At 39.3% G+C, this 20854-nt stretch overlaps 1 protein-coding gene across 1 annotated transcript in view; it reads right to left on the bottom strand.

The window, feature by feature from the left end:
- Positions 1-20854, bottom strand: part of DDX10 (DEAD-box helicase 10) — a 169536-nt gene that overhangs the window by 144117 nt on the left and 4565 nt on the right. The window contains exons 3-9 of the mRNA XM_033053165.2: positions 20488-20618; positions 18623-18781; positions 18056-18176; positions 16765-16954; positions 14684-14810; positions 13209-13371; positions 11951-12035 (exon numbers count right to left, since the gene is read on the bottom strand). Coding sequence (XP_032909056.1) covers positions 11951-12035; positions 13209-13371; positions 14684-14810; positions 16765-16954; positions 18056-18176; positions 18623-18781; positions 20488-20618 — 976 coding nt within the window. The remainder of the gene's footprint in view (positions 1-11950; positions 12036-13208; positions 13372-14683; positions 14811-16764; positions 16955-18055; positions 18177-18622; positions 18782-20487; positions 20619-20854) is intronic.

The raw sequence follows: 20854 nt of genomic DNA, 5'->3' as shown, positions 1-20854 counted from the left end.
GACTGAAAGACATGTGGTAACTATTAATGCAGTGCAGTCCTTTTCCATACATGTTTTGGAAACATTCTCTTTTAAATGCCAATAGTTCAAAAATATTTGAAGTTAAGGAGGAACTTTGCCCATTTTATACCACAACCGTGACTTAATTAATTAAAACAAACAGCTCAAAAACAACACTGTTCTTCAGAGCTAAACACGAAAATGAAAACATTACAGAATTGATAAAGCTAAAAATTATCTTAAATACCATCTGGGAAGATTGGTATCTGTTCAGAGGATGTTTAGTTGAAGAAAGCAAAATGCAGCCTATGAAAAAGGAAATTCAGTTGGCAGAGTATTATTTTATTTCTCAAAAAAAACCCCAACAACAAAAAAACCAAAAAACAAACCACCCTCATAATATGCTAATCAGAAAAATACGGTGTTAAAAGATAATCTCAAGAAGAGAGGCTTCAGTGAAAAATTTAAGTTTTCTCTCTGTATATTTCATACTAAAAGCTTCCATGCTGGCAAACATAGGAAAGGACAAGTTTCTAAAAACTGGCATAAACAGTTTGTTTCCATTATAGTGTCTAAAACACAAGAGAAAAGAACACCCCTTATTTTCCTACAGGAACCTTGGTTACTATAATTCTTCAGCAGGAGGACTACTTCTGCAGATGAGACAATATTAGAAGTATTCCCTGTTCTTGCTAATTGCAGCCTTCAAGTTGTCCAGCATCACCAAAACCAAGTATCTGTCCTAAAATGCTAATTTACTCTGGTGATTTATTATTCAATAAGTATGCACTTTGACTCTGCTGAAGAAGAGCAAATTAAAAACCTGAAAGTAATCAAACTTTCTTGGACTGTGTAGGAATTGATTATATCCTGTCATCTCCTCAAGGTGACCAAGAAACCAGAGAAGGGACTCATCTTCGCACTGTGATCTTAACAGTCTCTAAGAGTACAAGATATGATTTATTCCAAGTCCATGGAAAACTGCATCTTATTTGGGGGAAAAAAAAAATCACTTCTAGTTCATATCTGCCTTATTTTCTAGAGTATACTGACTTCAATACTTTTGAAAAAGGCAAACAACCTCTCTGCAACTCAATCACAACTTACAAGCAGGAAGCTGTGAAAATCGTCATTAGTGCTATAAAGCAAAGGGTTATATTTACAGTGACTGCAGATGAGAAAAGGAAAGATGCCTACAATCAAGAGCAAGTGCCAAAGGCAAACAAAAATGAAGTGGGATAAATTACTTAGGACAATGTGGTAGCGGCTAATTACAAGTAGAGAAAAATGGTTTTAAAATGTTCAGAACACCATTTCCTCAGCAAAGAAACACAAAGGATTGCCAAATAGCTCCACTTGATTAAAAAAAACACACCCCAAAAAAACCCAGAAAACACGTTAAAATTAAGAGGATGGTTTATGCACCATGACAGACTCTATCTTAAACTTGTGCTAAAAATCACCCTGAGCCAACAGCTGGTAATCAAACATGAAGAAATAGAATGGTAATAGTCCAGTGAAGACAGGAAGAGGAAAAAAATTGGTTTTCATGCAGGCCAAATAGACACTCAATTATTGCCTCATTTTAACCTATCTTAACCCACCCTTGATCAGATCCAGTCAACAGCTGCATACATCCCAAGGCAATACTACTAAAGCAAACAACGTTACCTTATCACAAAGGCAATAAATTAAAGCCTACTGTGGTTGTTAATCAATTCCACCTGGCCATGCAGCTAGAGTTGAGCTTGTTCTAAGTACAGTAATTTCACTACTATAAGGCGCACCCTTATGACTAAAATTTTTCCCTAAACCCGGAAGTGCGCCTTATAGTCCGGTGCGCCTTATCTGATCTACAAAGTTGCGAAATTTGCCACCCCGGAAGTGAGAGCCGCGAGGGGGGGCGGCGCCACGGGAGCACGGAGTAGCCATGGTGGGGCAGCCCCGGGCAGCCCCAGGCACGGGGAGCAGCACGGGCTGGAAGGCAGAGGGCGGCCCCGGGCAGCCCCAGGCACGGGGAGCAGCGCAGGCTGGAAGGCAGGGGGCGGCCCCAGGCGGCCCTAGGCACAGGGAGCAGCGCGGGCAGGAAGGCGGGGGGCGGCCCCAGGCACAGGGAGCAGCGCGGGCTGGAAGGCGGGGGGCGGCCCCGGGCAGTCCCAGGCACGGGGAGCAGCGCGGGCTGGAAGGTGGGGGGCGGCCCCGGGCAGCCCCAGGCACGGGGAGCAGCACGGGCTGGAAGGCAGGGGACGGCCCCGGGCAGTCCCAGGCACGGGGAGCAGCGCGGGCTGGAAGGCAGGGGACGGCCCCGGGCAGCCCCAGGCACGGGGAGCAGCGCGGGCTGGAAGGAGGGGGGCGGCCCCAGGCGGCCCTAGGCACAGGGAGCAGCAAGGGCAAGAAGGCAGGGGGCAGCCCTGGGTGCCCCAGGCACCGGGAGCAGCGCGGGCAGGGAGGAGTTACTACTTTGTTACTTTGTTGTGCGCGGCGGCCTGAGCTGAGGGGCCACAGCACGATAGGGGCCGACGGGACCGCAGTGCTGGGGGCAGCGGCGCCACAGCTGATAGGGGCAGGCGCGGCCAGCGGGGCTGCGGTGCTGGAGGCAGCAGGGACACAGCCCGATGGGGGACGACGGGGCCGCAGTGCGCCGAGCCGAGCAAGGGATGGGAGGCAGGGCTGTTGGCACCGGCAAGCCGAGCGAGGGATGGGCAGCAGGGCTGCTCCGCGGAGCCGCGAGGGGGAACAGCATGGTGCCACAACGGAACAGCAAGGCGGAACGGCATGGCAGTGGAGCCGATCTGAGCGAGGGACAGGTGGCAGGGCAGCGGCACCACCAAGCCGAAACAAGGGACAGGCAGCATGGCGGCGGCGCCGCCGAGCCGAGGGAGGGACGGGCAGCAGGGCGGCCGTGCCACCGAGCCGAGCAAGGGACAGGTGGCACAAGCAGGAGCACCAAGCCGAGCGAGGGACAGGTGGCATGGCGGCGGCGCCGCCGAGCCGAGCGAGCGACGGGCGGCAGCGCCACCGAGCCGAGCAAGGGGACAGGCAGCATGGTGGTGGCCCCAAGCCCAGTGAGGGACAGATGGCATGGCAGGAGCGCCGAGCCGAGCGAGGGAACGGCACGGCAGCTTCGTGGAGCCACGAGGGGGAACAGCACCATGGCAGAACGGAGCCGCAAGGGGGAGGCGGGCCCGCGGCTGCGCCGAGCCGTGCCAGCCGGCGCTGGGGGCGGGCGGGAGTGCCAGGGCCCACTGCACGGGGAGGGCACCTGGGGCTGCCTTTGAAAGCCTACACCGATGTGAAAAATATTTCCAAATTGAGCCCCTGCCAGTAAACTCCACGATCGCGGGTTTTCGTTACTAATTCGTTACTTTGTTGCGTGCGGCACAGATCTTCGCGGCAAAAAAAAAGTGCGCCATATAGTCCGGTGCGCCTTATCTGATCTACAAAGTTGCAAAATGTGCCAGCTCCCGGGGGGTGCGCCTTATAGTCCGGTGCGCCTTATGGTCGTGAAATTACTGTACATTCATAGCACTGCTACATCCTTGCCATGACCAATAGCATAACATATGGTTCAGTCAAATGGACCACATTTCAACTGTCAGGGACATGAGCTGGTGGTCATAACAGAATAAAATAGGATTGGGAACCATTCAGGCACGGGTGCTCTGCTGTAAAAGCAAATATCCAGTTGGAAAAAAAGTTATGGAAAGGGAACTGTAAGGATAAGGTGCATGCATATGCAGACCTTATAGGAAATGTTATACAGGTTGTCTTGAACAGATGCATTACAACATGTTTCCCTAACATTTGTATTTCAGAAGACGTAATTTGATGCCAAATTTCCAGACTTAAAGGCAGTATTTCTGCTTTGTTTGGCAAGAAAAAATAATCTATTTTAAAAACTGGCAAAAGGAGAAAACTGTGATGATGAGATAATCATAAAATTTGGGGGAGGAGGGTTGCAGATATAAAGATACTTGCATAACAGTTTCCTGAATTGGAATATTTCCCATTACAGAAAATGCAATATACAGGAAGTGATGATGTTTTTGAAGGCATTTACCACACATGAACATGCAGGAACCATAAGTATATTTTTTTTAATACTTTGGACGTCACACATTTACAACTATACACAAAACTTTTATTTTGTAGGGATTTTTAATCTCTAACTTGAATTGGACTTTACCTGGTTGACTTGATAAAAGATCTAATTTTAGCCTAACTGGGCCAGCATGGTTAGTATAAACATATGCTGTCATCTCATCTGTCAAAAGGCATAGAAGAATGTAAGGTATCACTGCAAAATTTATACCAAAGTCTATTCCCAAAAGTACGGCATCCAAGCCAACAAGACACCTTCAGATACTTTAGTGTTGCAGAAACTCTCCAAAGTAAATCCTTTCAGAGAAAGGAAATCAGACATCAGGGAAGCCAGATCAATTGCTCAACTTCATCTTTTTCATCCAGATCAAACCTGCTAGAGATTTACCAAAAGCAAGAGACTGCTCTCCTCAAAACATTAAGGTCAATAAGTCAAGCATTTGGAATAGCATTAAAACCAATCCAAATAAATGTGCCTGATTTTGCATGTGCATGATGATACACTCTAGTTATGTACTTTCACTACTATTTTAAGTATGTATGTTTATCATACATACTTGCAAAACTATAAGTACAAAAATATTGAGTAATTAGTTCCACTGTGAAGCCATGTTATTCTCTATGTGAGTCAATCATTTATTGACTACACACCATTCACACCCTTCAAAGAACAGAAATAATCTGGAGCACTTGATTTTGCAAAAATAACGTTCTTTAAATCTTTGCACATAATTTCAGTTTCCATAAAGACTTGAGAACAAGATGATTTCCTCATGTGGAAAAACTAGTGAGCAAAATACAAAAAGCAACACAGACTCCTGAGAAAATAGAGAAAATATTTGCCCCTGCAAAGACTGAAAGAAATGGCAGTGAATTATTAGCTAATAACCTATCAATCATGTTTAATATAATATGGATTAGGAAAAAAGTTAGAGTAAGTCAAGTTCTACTATTTCCAGCATGCAATTTATATTTAATTTTTAAACTATTTTCAATTTTTTTATAAAACAACTACAGTAGTGAAGAAAAAATTCTATTGATGCAGGCATTTGTCTCTGCTGCACTTTTCTGTGTAATGCAACAATATAAGACATCTATAAAATATATCCAAAACATATCAGAATGGATAGTTTTATTCTGAGCAGATCCATTTCAATCTGATACACATAACAAATAAATCTGTTCACTCACATGCTATCCTTTACCAAAGAGAAACTAATATCCATATCTACCCCTAAGGGCTTCTAAAGAAATACAATAATTCATATTTTGCTTTAAAACTCAACTATTAAATTTGACTGTATAAGGTACTATTTCTAAACATATTTCTTAAACAAAGTATCAGTTTTATGTCTCCAATACCAGGCTCAATTCAGGCAAAACTTGTTTTTCCAACTATAATACCTTCTGGTCCTCGTGACATAATGAGGACTGGTGAAATCTAAGCTTCAAACCAGAAAACCATTCTTTTTCCAGGCCCAGGAGAAGTTTTATCTACCATTTATCATAACTTCTACACTGCCGGGTTTCTTTCATAATATGGTAATTTGCTGTTCTGCTTTTTTAAATGACAAATGAGCACAGAAAATAAATGCATATTGGAATTTCTATCCCATCTACATGATCAATGGCCTCTTTTTGTAATATGCATTTCTCTTTAAAACAACAAATCTTTAACAAGAGATCTATGTGCACTGCAATCTGAAACTGTGCTGTACCATCTACAGCAAGTCCTACCAAAGCAGCCCAATAAAAATTACAGGAGAGTCTTGACTAGTCACAGCTGACCCAGCACAGCAGACAGCCAGTGTTCACTGCTGAGTCCTCGATTCACCCAGGAAAAAAGAGCTTCTTCCCATGGGTTCTGAACAGTCTGACATCCCACAGAGCATTTAAACAACAAAATGTTAACTGGCTTGATTTTTTGGTTTTGCTTTAGATTATTTCTAATGCTTCGTTCACTTCTATTTCTCTATTGCATAGACCATAGTTCAGTATCCCCAAAAAATTATCAGTAAATTTTGCTATGAAGTCAGAGGTTGATTCAGTTTATTCTTTCTTTTCCACTGACTATTTAAAATCCTTTTTCTGTCTAGAAAGTAGCCCATTTATACCTACTGGCGAGTTCAGAGAACCATCTCGGTTCTACTCTTAACCACAGAACCACAATCCCCTTCATTCTGTCATACTGGGTCAATGTCCCTGCTTGCCAGTTTTGGTCACAAGACATAATGGACAAGAGGCATTATTGGTTTTTATGGCTCACCAATCTTATCAAGTTAGTCTTAGAATAAACTGGTTTCAAAATGCCTTGGGAGATTGTTGACTCCTCCAGCCTACACTGGAAGCAATTCATTCCCCACAGCACAGCAGCTGTGTCCACTGTGCTGAGTTAAAATACACGTGCTTATTTATTTTGTTATTCCAGTTTACAGCATAGCTTCACCTCAGCAGGTAATAACCTTAATCGTTCAGTGCACAGGAACATTCCTACTGTTCCATTAGGAAGAGAATTCTAGCTGATAACACAGTGCCAGTCAGTACAACTGCAGCACCAGAGGCCACTGTCAAGAATGTAGCTAGGATACAGTGGTTAATTTTAGAGAACTTAATAAAGTGAATTCCAAGTTAAATGTGGTGTCAACAATGTCTTGTGACCTCCACCGGCAGCTATTTTTGCTTAACCTGGGTTAGGATGATGACTTGACTGCAATATAATATGAGATGGTCTTAATACAGCATTTATTTTTAAAGCACATAAAAAGTCCTTCAGTGGGTCTTAAAAACAGAAAAATCAAAACAAGTAGTTGTTATTCTTGGCTGTCCTGATAATTCAGGACCCAAGAACATATCCCTGAAATATTTTTCCCGATTAAAAAAAGAAATAAAAATCAAGCTTCCAGCATTGAAAAAGGTACTGTTAAGTCACTCGCATTTTCAAATGCTTTATCACCACATCACTCTTAAGGCTGATTAGTCTCAGTTTCACACATATAATGTTCAATTACTTAAGGAGAGCCCTGATGAGCATTAATGAGCTTCAAAGCTTAGACTACATGACAGAATAAAACCATTCTACAACCTGCTCCTTTCACCTGTCCATAATTTGACAGATCTGTGTGTCCTCCATCACTCATAAAGCATCAAAAAACACATTCTTCTTAAAAGCCTTTAGTCATACCTCCTTGCATCTAAGCACCATACCAGCCACTACAAAAATGACAGGTAACAGAGTATTCTGCTTTGGGAAGATGGAGTTTTATTATTCCATTTGTTTTCAGAAATATAATTTACTAAAAGCAAAGAAGCATGCCTGTATGCACACTGTGCTTAATGACAACAACAAAATTACAATTACTCTCCTAAATCAGTTTAAGCACCTAAGAAACTTAACCAGCTAGGTTGGTTTAAATATCATCAGAAGTCTGAGCCAGTCAGACCTAAATATTATATAGTTCTGGACATATCCCAGATAAAAACTGCAGAACAAAAAATATTTTCTCTGTTTAGCATTCCAGTGTCAGTGTCTTTAAAAAAAAGACTCATGACAGAAAAATCACTAAACTCAAGCAGCAGTTTTTAATAGCCATATCTGAAGAAAAAAAAAAAAAAAATTAAGTGGAGAGATTAATGTAATGCCAGGAAAGAAAGAAATTAATTACTGAGACTTGCCAGGATACAGGTACATCCAAAATTGAAGGCATTTATGCATGAATAAAAAGATAAAATCAACTTTTTGGTGTCCTGTCTCACCAATGCAATGATGACTGAAGAAAAATATCCCTGTACACTTTTTTAATGCCATACAACTTAGACATTATGTTTGGAAAAACAGTTTGGGAAAAAAAGTGAGCATCAGGGTGCTTCAAAAATTATTATGTTCTGCTGTCCCCTAGTGGTACTGTAGCTTGTTCCACAAAATTCATCAAACTGTAGACTTCATAGGTTACAGAATAGAAAGCGTCAACAGAAATTAAAAGCCAGAAGAAATTAGTTTTGCAGGCAATTGCTACAAGCAGCTTTTATTTTGAGCTTTTGAAACTAAATCTCACAGGAAACACTGCAATCTAGTCTTTTAAACCACTGACTTTTCTAAGAAACTGTGTGGCAAAAATAACACCGAAAGTATTTACTGGACTGCCCATGATATTGTCAGTATTTTAGAAATTCTGTCAGTGAACTATTTAAGACTTTGAAAGCAACTGGAAGAAACAGCTTCCAGTCACTCCAACTATAGCATGCATACGTTTCAAGTTTATTTTAAAAAACCCCACTCAATATATTTCAATTCTACTATAAAGTAAAAGCATTACTGGACTGCACCCAGATTTTCTTGATCTTCCTTTACCATAAATCAAAAATGCAGGAGTTGCAATTTATGTTCTTCAGCGAGTTAAAATGCAAATTAAATGTTTCTTAGGGAACACAGTGCCCTTATCCACTTAAAAATAAACTGTTACCTCTTATCTTAGATCAAGCTTTGCAAAATCTTAAGACATATGTGGGAACACATCCATGACTGTTAGTCAAAGGTTTTCGAGCCCCTTCCCCAACATAATTTCTCCCCTTTCATATTTACTTTCATATCACAAAATAATCTGACTTCAAAAGTAAACAGTATTTGGCACCCCAGTTTTAATTACAGTTTAACACAGCCCTTTAATTAGATGAGATATTTAATTTAGCTTTCATTCTATGCAATTATATTCTCATAACCCATGAAAATTTGTAATTATCTCTAACCTCATTGATGAGGACTACTAAATTGTAGTTCAGTTCATTTTTATCAAGTTTCTAGAAGAAACACAAGCTTCTCCTATGAACTGTAGCTATTGAAAACAAGTGAAACTTCCTACTCAACACTCAGATTTTAATGAGAAGTACATTCTCAATTACTCACATCAAAAACTGCATTAGCATATTTACTTATTGCACAGTATTTACTTAAAATTATTAGACATTTCCCTTGGTTTATTTTCAAAGTTTATTTCATGCTATTAAGTTTCCTAAACAAATTTCCTTCCAGGACTTTTTTACCTTATGGATGGAGACAGCCTGCATGTTTCTTCAAAATGAATGCCCAATACAGGCAGAACCTGATGATCTTTGTATCAGATTAGGAAACAGAATATACCCATGAAGCTTTTCCTACAGAAGGAATTTGCTTTCACTGTCAGCCAACACCTCCAGCTCACACAATTTGCTTAGATGTACAGTAATTTCATGATTATAAGCCGCACCATTTTGACTAAAATTTTAGTCTGAACCCAAAGTGCGGCCTATACTCAGGTGCGGCTTATATATGGACAAAGAACAAAAAGTTACTGTTTTAGTTTGGAGGACAGGTGTCTGCTGAGAAAGGCAGGAACTTCTCTTTGAAATGGAGAATGTAAACCCCCTCCCTTCAAATTATTATAATTTAGAAATCAAGGGGTTTTCAGGCAAAAATATGGGAATTAGGAATAACAGTTGTTTTCTAGGGAAATTAAAATAGAAATACAGTACTACAAAGAAACAAACTCCAAACCCTGACAAAGTCAGAGTACAACCTGACACCCCGTCAGGCAGGGTGTTGGTAGCAGTCCCATTAAATGGTGATTGCAGTCGTCCTGCAGTGACAGATGTGGCTCAGCTGGAACAGTGCTCCTGTAGAAGGTGCAGTTTCCCTCTGGAGGTCCAGTGGTGATGTGGAGGAATCCGGTTTTCCTCTGGAGTCCAGTGGAGAAAGGGGTTCCCTTAGTGTCCCAAAACCTCTGTTTTATCTTGGTAAGAAATGTTGGGCTGTTCCCCCTGGCTGGAGCAACTTCCAATGGGATGCAGTAATTTTATCAGTCCCACAGTGGGACTCAATGGCCATTAGCAGAAAATGACTGGCTGGAGGAAGGATGGGTCATGAAAAGATAAAGAACAATGCCCTGCCTGGTTTCAAAGGATGGCCCATTAGCAGAATATCTGCCGTGGAGATAAGGATCAGTGCCCCCACCCTCAACAGATGGTGATAGAATAGATACCTTTTATCACACTCTGTAGTGTAATGTGCGGCTTATAATCAGGTGCGGCTTATGTATGGACAAAGAATGAAAAGTTGCTGGCACCTGGAAATGCGGCTTATAGTCAGTGCGGTTTATAATTGTGAAATTACTGTACTCCCAATTTCCCTAAGGCCACCTTACTTTAACATAGAAGGAAATTTTATCTACACCCCAGTAAGGCATCCAGCACAGCCCACAGCCCCTGAGACAGACACTCTGCCCCAATTTTCTGCCTAAATCTGTCCTTGGAGCAATCACAGAAGTCTGTACTTAAGAGGCCACAGAAGACAGACCCTGAAGGTTGCCAGGCTAAAGTCCTCTCAGAGCAACATTTGAATAAAAGCATTCTGACAAAGGGGAGTTGTTTGTCTTTGCACCTCTTTAGAGCTGTTTCCCCAAGATAAACTTACAATTGCTCTTCTTAGCTCCTAATGAGAACTGGGAAAAGGCCTGAGGATTACAGCTCCAGGGAGGTGCTGTAACTGAGTGACACTGCTCACAAAGAGCTCAACCAGTATTCCAAACACTGCCAATTAAACACTGCCAAATACATTGTTTTCCTTCCATGATGACAGTATGCCAAGAAGACAAAATTACAAGCCTTCTGTGGAAGCCACAGGACTTAAAAAAAAAGGAAGACGAAAAAGCAAATATTACAGATTTCTAACCAAGCCTATGTTTTTCTCTCAATTGGTATGCAGAAGATTACATCTAAACTTTAAATTAGCAAAATAGTTATGTGTTTTATCTAATTATATACAACATTCACTGACTTTGTTCACTGACAGGTTTTTTTCAAAATCATTTAAAAATTCATCATTCCCTTCTGCTGTAGAAGATCAGAAAACAGAGAGCACAGAGACAGAATGGGGCAGAAATGTTACCAATTATAATGAAAACATGGCTAAAACGTCAACATTTTCAGGAAGTGCTGGAAGTGCACTCTCATTGCCACCAAAATTTACAGCCTTCTGATACAGGAAAACAGATCTCAAATTCTTATAGCGTTGAAATCCTATCGTAAGCAACTGCTCTGTCATTAGGTTAGACAACTGCCTATATTGCAAGCTCTACCACAAACAAGTTAAAATTAGAGACAAGATATAATGCTAGCTCTTACATTTTATCCTTCAGATAATTGCATGAAGTTTTTGATCTCCTGAATTATACGCAGTAACAGCTTCTGTTTCACTTAAAAATCTACTTCAGAGATGAAGGACCTCGTTTTCAACAGTGTATCTGGGTAACTCCCATCATAAAGGCTTAGCCACAAATATTTTAACTAAAGCTGTGCTTAAGAATATAATTCCACAAAAGACTTAGAAATTCCACAAAATACTTAACCTGTATTTAATATTTGATTCCTTCCTCCCAAATTAAAATAAGGAAGAAATATTTCCATTTTTCTGAAGAGTCTTCAGTGACACAAAGAAATTGGATCCACAGTCTTAAACCTTATTTACCTATAAATGTCAGTGGCAAAACAAGCTTTTCCACCCACAAACACATTCAATTCATCCTTTGAGGTAATCCTGCCAAGGGAAAAAGGATTTTTATTTCCTCACTATTAATCTTCCCTAATCAGATGGAACAATCAGGGATATTTTTGGCTGCTGTTACAAGTCTCTGAAGCTCACTAAGAAATTATTAAATTAAATAATTACACTTAACTAATCAAATGGGGCTTTTAGTGATAACAGCCTTTTTCTTTCTAATTTATATCTTAATTTTTTTTCAAGTGAGTCTTTAGCCAATGATGTGTCCCTACAGTGATGTCATTTTAAACATTGAAATACTAATGAAAAGTGAAAACAAACCTGGCTGTTCTTCCCACTCTGTGGATGTATGTGTTTGCATCTTCTGGACAATCAAACTGAATGACCCAATTCACTGCTGGAAAATCTGTGTTAAAAAAAATACATCAAATAAGTTCACTGGACTCAAAACTCTCCTATTCAAGAGCATTAATTCCTGTAAGAACCATCACTTGGACCCATTAACAGAGGTGCAACCTCTGAAATAAAAATAAAATAGATGCATGTATTAGCATACATAAACAATCATTCTCTTCATAAAAAAAAGTTAAATTTATTTGTGTGTTCATTTCCTAAATTATGACAGTGCAATGAATGGAACATAATTTCACACTTGACAAGAACAGACATGCTTTGTATTACATAGATGATAAAACACCCTATGGTTAACAATTATATAACAATATCTGACCCACTTTTCACCCTCACTGTTAATATCCTACACCACTGAGGTCTGAAGTTAGCTGTGCTAAGACTGTCTCACTTCAGCTGACACATACACAAACACCACAGCCCCTCTCAAAGATGGGACTGGGTGACCAAGGCTGACAAAAGTCAGCCTTGATTGTGAATGATATTAATAATAAGCATTTTCTAACTACTGCACTTCATTCAACAGCAGCATGCTTTGGTGTTGCTTCCAAAACCAAATCTGCAGCTATACTGTATTCCAGATTTACACCCATACTCTAAACCAAACTAACCATACCCAAATTAGATGGTCACTGGTGAAATTTCAGCAGTACGGAAGGTACGAGAATGAGTTTTCATTCCGACTTCAGTTTTTAGAGCACCTTTTTTCTTTTTGTAGCACTGTGATAAAACCTCACATTTTGGACAACAGTGTTTGTTATCTCAAAGAATGACTGGACTGCTAAAAAGTCTTGTGCTGTATTTAAATACCACCAAAAACTGAAAGAAAAAAAAATTCTCTTTACTCTCATTTATTTTTCTGTCTCTTTATCACTACAGTCCTACAATGCCACTCTTATATCAGACATTAAAATTTCAGGTTTCCATTTCCACATACCGGTAGGCTAGCAATTTTTCATCTCCTTTGGAATAACCCACAGGATACAAGCATATCAGAAATACTTAAAACTGCTGGATATGTAAAGAAACAGCAGAACTCGAAGAAGCATCTCTATTTTGAGCTCCTAAGCAAACTACAGCTTCATTTTTCAAAAACTGGGTCAGTCTTCAGAGTACAGAGTCTGTTAAAGCCTCAAGAGGTTTAGGAGTTGCTCCTGTGAGTACCTACCCAGGCCACGAGCTGCGATATCTGTAGCGAAAAGCACTGCTGCCTTTTTCCGAACAAAACAAGTGTAGACTTCCATTCTCTTCATCTGCTGCTGCTTGCCATGGAGTGCCAGGACAGGAAGACCAGGCTGAAGCTTACAGAACACTCTGAACAGATACTGAACCTACCCAACAAATCAGGGAGGAAAAGAATTACCATGCACTGTTGAACACGTTAAGATCATATAAAGTGTATATAGCAACTGACATGGTACATCAAATAAAATAAACTTTTCTCCACATCAGAGAAAAAAGATGTTGAGACTTTGTTACACAACCAGGTACTAAAAGACAAAAGCAACTGTGGCAAAAGATTGCCACACCTTTTGGGGGCATTTCCTAAAGGAAACCAGAGTAGGTAACAGCAAGAACAACTTGGGACATGAGCACTTATTAGACTGTATGCAAAGGACCAAAGTATGAAAAGTCCATCAAAAGCACTTCTTTTAGACAGTACTGGAGAGGGTGTAGTGTTTCATACTTGCAACTCAAATCAGTCTACAATCTCCATTTACTATTTCCAGTTTCAACAGATTCTCTTATAAAACCAGCCTGTTTACTCTTACCTACAGTACCCATGATGCAGCATTATTTTACAGCAGGCAGCTACCTAGCATCTTTTTAAGAAAGCAGTTACATGAACTGTATATACTGCATGAACAACTGCATCTCCAAGAATTTCTGTACAACTAAGCCAACCACTTCAGTGTACTCATCAGTCAACTGCAGAAACACAAACTATTGCAACCTCTTGCACAGATGAAAGAACTGCAATGAGTATTTGCTATTCATTGCATGACTATTATTTAGGCCATCGTAAAATGATCTATTATTGTAAAATACTGGCCTTGTATTATACTAGCAAGTAATACCTGCACTGTAAAATACTTGAGGTACAAATACCTGTGCCAGACACGTGCAAATAACTTCAACAGAATGGTCCCAGGACACTCACACAAGCAGGTATTTGAAGGATTACTTGATTACTTGCTATGTAAGAAAAACCTTTGTCTGTACTATTACTTACTATTTCACAATCTCACCTTCTCAAACAGGCAGATTTAAAAGTTTGTAAGGAAAGCAAGTACAGTTACTGAAATACTTTGTAAGCTAACTATGAAATATGTCAAAAGACAGAACTGAAATAGCTGGGTCTTTCTGACATTAGCTTTTAGCATTCATTTTTAACAGCAGACCACAAAAATGGCTGAGAACACTCAGGTCTCCAGAACCTTCCTCCATTGAGCCTGGGGCACTGAACTGCCTCAAAGCCAGGCGATTAATGACATGTAGTAGTAGATGATGGTTTGTTCCTCCAATTTCTTGTTGCAAATTACTCCACAATCTCACCACTCCGATGCCTTGACAGCTATATGGATATCTTCATTTTGTTACTTTTAAAATTCTGGGGTGGAAGGAGGGATTAAAAAACCATACCTCTTTACAGCTTGCAAAAAACACAATGCTCTTCTTTTTCAAATGAGTTCTCAGGAAAGAGTATAACATGTTTACTTTTTGTTGAAGCTCACAGACAACATAGTTCTGATCCAAAGTTGCTGGGGTACTAAAAAAGCAAACAGCAACAAAACAAAACAAAAGTACATTTAGACAAATCACAGAAATGTCTCACCTTTATTTTAAGCCAGGATTGTCTTATACATACTCAGAAAAAGGAGAAAAGCAATCAGGCTGGAAAGCTCTCCCACTCTGAGAAACAAGTCTTAGACATTTCATTTGAAAGCTACATCAATTCCCTTATTAAAAGCCAGTGGGGAGGGACAGATGACTTTTGACGTTACCTCTAAATTCATTTATTCCAGCAAGGCAAACTCGTTCCCCGTCTAAGTAGCGACATTCAAATTCCCTTGGCTTAAAATGCAATTTTGTCTATTAGTCCTATTAAAGCATCATTTGTGCTTAAGGCAATGTCAAAGCAGAGTCTAATCACGCACAAAAAGAGAGCGTTGATGTATTTCTACTGATTACAGAGTGACTTTCTAAGGCTCTGAATTGTCATCTCAACTCACATTTCTGTTCTTAAAAGCAGAAATAAATTAACAAAAAAAATTCTTTGGGATATTTGCCCTTGAAACACATCTAAATGCTAATCTCTTACAGTCCCCCTACTACACCCTAAACAGACCGTGGGTATTCAAAATTACTTTCTAAAGGTGGTCACTTGGGAGGATAATATTACAAGAGACTCCTCCAGTTTTTATTCTGTTACTTAATTTGAATTACACTGCAGCACTTTTTGCTTTCTAAGTATTTCAGAGGAAATTGCATTTATAAGGCAATAACCTAAGGCAGTAAATTCTAAAACAAATTAATACTTTCCTCTTTTTAATTTGGTTTGTTAGCTAATTGCATTCTCCCAAATATTCAAAAAAATTAAATGCACTTTAAAATAGACTTCATTGATCATGGGAGATCTGTGAAATAGTCACCAAAATGAAGACTACATACAAGGCTTTTACATTCTCTTCTGCTAAGAGGGTATTAAGCACACAATTTTTTCTTGCAATCATATTTATGGGAGATGCCTTTTATAGTACTACTCATTAAAACAAGGTAGTTGCAGTACAATACAGATATAATCAAATCAAATAGTAAAAAACTTCTTCAAGATTTAATGTGGTTCTGCCACGCACTTTCCTGATGATTTCTTGTTTGCTCCCAGGAAAGCCATTTTTATCTCTGTGCTTCACCTTTCTCCTGCATCTTACGTATGGAAATATATGCATATTTCATAGAAGAGCAGAAAAAGAATCATCCATGCTCATAAGTAATTTGACACTCAGATGATCAAGCCCACAGAAATGGAAAATAACATTCTTCATTTGGATTTCAAAAGAAAATTATGTGCCAAAAAGCAACAATCACTTAGTGATACATTAAATTTTTTGAGCATGGCACACACTTCCCTTCCAGCAAAGGACTTCTGTCCTACTCCAAACTGTAGGGCAGGAACAAATTCATTTTGTGCACACAGAATCAGAGCCCTAAACACCCACACAGAATGCAGCACATCAGGAAGCCTGGGAGTTACCACACGAACTAACACCACATGCTTTCTTTGGGGCACCTAATACTGAATACACAAGCAACACTGTCACTGTACACACAGTCAAACTGTATTTGTGGTGGTTTTGCACAGTAAGTACACACATGTGGGAAGCAAGGAAGCTGAACAACAAAAAGGAATTATTCAGAGCTGAGTGCTGCTAGACTCAGACACTGGCTAAAATCCACTCTGCAGCTTAGCTACTGGAGAAAAAATTTCTAGCTGGAGAATCTGCCTGAGGAGTCCAGACAAGCACAGGTTCAGCCCCCTGTAGTAATACAATCAGAACTATTATTTGGAAATAATTCCTTGCTTTCAGGAAGGCACATGGCAGGATCAGACACTGATCCAGTGACAGATGCACACTCTGATTCAGGGAACTGTCTGATAAGCATTAAATAGGATCACTATCTAACCCTGCCCAGGCGGGAAAAAAAAAAAAATCCCACCATACCTGAATTTGGCTTTCTCATGAACCCAAACATATTCCGGATCTTTCAGACTCAGTCGTGCAAGATCCTTCACAGATTTCGTTTGTGTTGCAGAAAAAAGCAAGGTCTGCCGTTTCTTAGGTAGATTTTCTATGATTGCATTCATTGTATCAGCAAATCCCATGTCTAGAATTCTGTCAGCTTCATCAAGAACTGGAATGAAAGATAAATTTGAGAAAAAAATCTGGTCTTAGATTTAGCTATTAAAAAACTCTACATTAAACCCATATAGCACAAAATTCTATCTGTATTTAAAATGCAGAGATTAAATTAACTACTGTACATGACAGAAATCTCTTTAGATATCCCTGTACTTCATAAAAAATGTTTTTAAAAACACCTGCAACAGAAATCATAGCATAATCTATGCACTACAGCCCTCAGTTTCACATGCAGAAGCAAAAAGATCAGCATGGCAAGTAAACAGTTTGGCAATTTGCAAACAGACTCCCTGTCCTATTACTGAAATAAAAGCACAGAATGTAAAACAGTGCTGTAGTACTTGTGACAGAGCAAAACACTCTCCTGTACCTAAGCTGAATTTACCATTGAAGTACAGGGTATAAACCAAGGAACACAGACACAAAGCTTTAAAAGAGCCTATATTTAATGCAATTCTTGTCTAACTGCCATGAATTGTACTAAGTGTAGCAAGCATAATTTCATATTTTATCAGGTTCATTAGCTTCTTAATTGCTTCCAAGTTCCTCCAGCTATGCTAAAGATTATGCAGTTGTTACTAGCACGCAAATCTTTTCGTTACACTGAAAATTTTTGTTCAAGCTGGAAGGATGAAAACAAACAATGTTAACAATGCAAACAAAAGAATGAAAGGAGCAGAAATCAATCTTAAAACACAAAGAAAAACGTTTTCCAGAACTGGCCCAAAATACACACACTGCAGTGGATATCCTATATAGCTAGTTCATTATCATGTCAGGAAAGGCACAAGAGACATTAGCATTAGTAAAGACAAATGTAAAAGATTTTATGGGACACTACATTGAGGTTTGGGTTCCTTACTAAATCCCCTGCTTGGTCTTATCATCCTAAGGAAGGCATGCTCAGGAACTGCTTCAAAGACAGTGCACACATGAAAGGGGTTTTGCCGTTTTCTAATTTATTTTGAACATGCGCAAGTTTAAATGCCATTTCATCTACATACCATGACGAGAATATGCAAGGAAAGGTTGCACACAATTATGAGTTGTTACAATATATTCCATAGTACTTTCAAATACTTTAAAAACTTACTCAACATTTGCAGATCAGAAGCATAAAAATAGGAAGTTTCATCCATGTGTTGTAAGAGCCGTCCTGGAGTGCAAATTAGCATATTTATGTGGTGAATTCTTTCTGACTCTTCTTTCAGATCCTGAAACGGAGTTAATCTAAGTTAGCTCTAGTAGACTAGAAGTCCAGTACCAGACACAGTCAGGCCAGTTTAACCTACTAGCAGCTTTCAGAAAGAATAGTCAAGGAGCAGCCTTTCCTCTTCCCACAGATATGTCACCATTTCTTCAGTATGCCCACACCTGTGTCTTGAGGAAAAAGTATTTCAGAGTAATCTAAATTAACAGGATAGTCCTGGAAGGCTAGACAGGAAGATCCATCCAGTCTTGGACACTGAAAAGATTTTAAATATGCTTCAAAAAGCTTAAAAAGACACAGAATGCACACAAGAAAATGAGTGGCTCACTGATAAGTTCCCACTAAATACTCTCCTCGATTTTTCGAGCCCAGGGTTCCCTTCCTAAACTAGCACTTGATACAGCACTCAACTATGCTTCCCTACAGCAAACTCCAAGAGAAGACACACACCTTTCCTCCAATAATGAGGCCAGCTGAGAACTCATGATTCTTCCCCACTTTACGCAGAACCTTGAAGGTTTGATACGCCAGTTCCCGGGTAGGTGATATTATCAAAACCCCCAGGCCATCAGCTGAAGTCCACTGCTGGCGATAGAGGAGTTCCAAAGCCTGAAAGAGATCACCACGTTATCGCCACAAAAATCTCAGGGGGAAAATGTACAACAAATTGGAAACAAAATGTGTCATTTAAAAAGAAACATTAATTAAAACAATGATGTGAAGATGCAGTGCGCATTTTACATAGTTTGATGATATATAAATTCTAACTAACAGTAACAATACTTCCTGTAGCAAAATTCTCCAGTACTGACCAATGACAGACAGGAATGGGTGGAAAATCATAAACATTTCACTGCACAATTAATCCTACTCTGTTAAATTCTGGAAATTAGGCCATTTACATGATAACAAGCATCAGTGTAGAAAAATACGAAAAATTTCCTACTCATAAGGTTTTGTGGGTACCAGGAACAGAATGAGTACCTGGAAGAATGTTAATTGTTGAAGCTTTAATTCTGGTTTATAGACTTGAAGCAGTATTAGCCACACACTACACACAGAGCATTCCAACTAAAGTTGCCATACACTTCACACCAGGATTACTCCTCCTCTTATGAATTCATATTACAGAAACACTGTATTAGTCAGGTAATCCTAACACAAGGACTTGACAGGCATGAATATCTGAGGCCTTCTGAAATACTGAGAGCTGGTAAGTATACTTGCAAAATTACAGTAATTTCACGACTATAAGGCGCACCAGATTATAAGGCGCACTTCCAGGTTTCGATCAAAATTTTAGTTAAAAGGGTGTGTCTTATAGTCGTGAAATTACTGTATTTTTTTTCCACTCATCAGCTCTTCGGCTCCTCCCTTAGCCCTCTTCTTTAAAACTGTTTCAAAAAATGTTTGTAAAACAAAGTACTTCTACTCTTAGATTAAATAGAGTAATCTAACTTGTTTCTCAAATTCACAAGACTTTTTTCATTCTCTACCAAGATTTTTTTTTAAAGCAGCATAAAGCATAAATCTTCTTTACTAGAGAGAGTATTCAAAGCACCTACTACTATTCTTACAGTTACTGAACATAATAGGCTCCAAAGAAATTTACATGTACAAAAATGCAAGCAATGTTTAACACAGAGCAACTCCATTAAAAGAAAAATGTATCCCCTTTGGAGTTTGTATCCACTTATATGTACACCTTAAGCACATGTCTCAATTATGCCTTCAAACTGAAGAAATGAAATGCAGATCGTGATGCTTTGAGTAAAACTGTCAGACATCCATTACAGGGCTTTTCATCCCACTTTTCTGCTTGCACCTAGCAGTGATTTCTCAGGAGTCAGCAGGAAGTCCACAATCACTAAGGTTAACTTTGTTATATAAGGTCCAAACTGTACCATTTTAAAGGAGTGAAAAACAGTCATGTAAAAAAATCCAAGGAACTAAAAATCCACCATTCTGTTTCATACATCTCGTTTTCAAATGCCAGAAAAGTTGGACAACTAGATTTGCACCAGGAAAGCATTCTTAAGAGAAAAACAAAGCACTTCCTAAATCACACAGGGTCTTCTAATGTAAGAATCAAAATGAAACTTTTAAGTCACAGACTATTCCTAGCACAAAAAAATACAATTCCTTCAGAAGCTCAAGGAGTTTTATTCAATTCCTAAGTATCATGACTTTCCCGAAACACTCAAATCAGTTGAATTTTAACTTTTCTGTCAGGATCCAATAATGTAAGCTGACTGACATCAATATTTCACAGATAACTTGGTTTGAGTAGAAATAGAAGGATGTAAATTACTTACTGGAACAATAAAAGCCAATGTTTTGCCCGACCCAGTCTTTGCAGCTCCAAGTACATCTTTCCCTTGTAAAGCCAAACCTATGGTTTGCCTCTGTATCTCTGTTACCACACGATACTGAGCTTCCTGCAGTCCTAGTATTTGAAGGGAAGAGAAGAGAGAGTGTGGGAGGGGAAAAGCAACAAAAAAAAAGAAGAAAGAAAAAATATATTTAATTTTGTCTGGCCCATGACTGCATTGCTGTGCTTAGAAAATGCTGTACATGGCAATACTCACCTAAAACTTAGGTTTTTTTTTTTAAATGTTCAGATTCAGATAAACAATGTATTCCCTTTTACTTATATTATTTCCCAAAGAAAGGTTCTATACT

This window comes from Catharus ustulatus, chromosome 2 (genome assembly GCF_009819885.2).
Source record: "Catharus ustulatus isolate bCatUst1 chromosome 2, bCatUst1.pri.v2, whole genome shotgun sequence".
In the NCBI taxonomy this organism is placed as follows: Eukaryota; Metazoa; Chordata; class Aves; order Passeriformes; family Turdidae; genus Catharus; species Catharus ustulatus.
The sequence above is the reverse complement of the archived record's forward strand: the minus strand, read 5'-3'. Positions and strand labels throughout refer to the sequence as shown.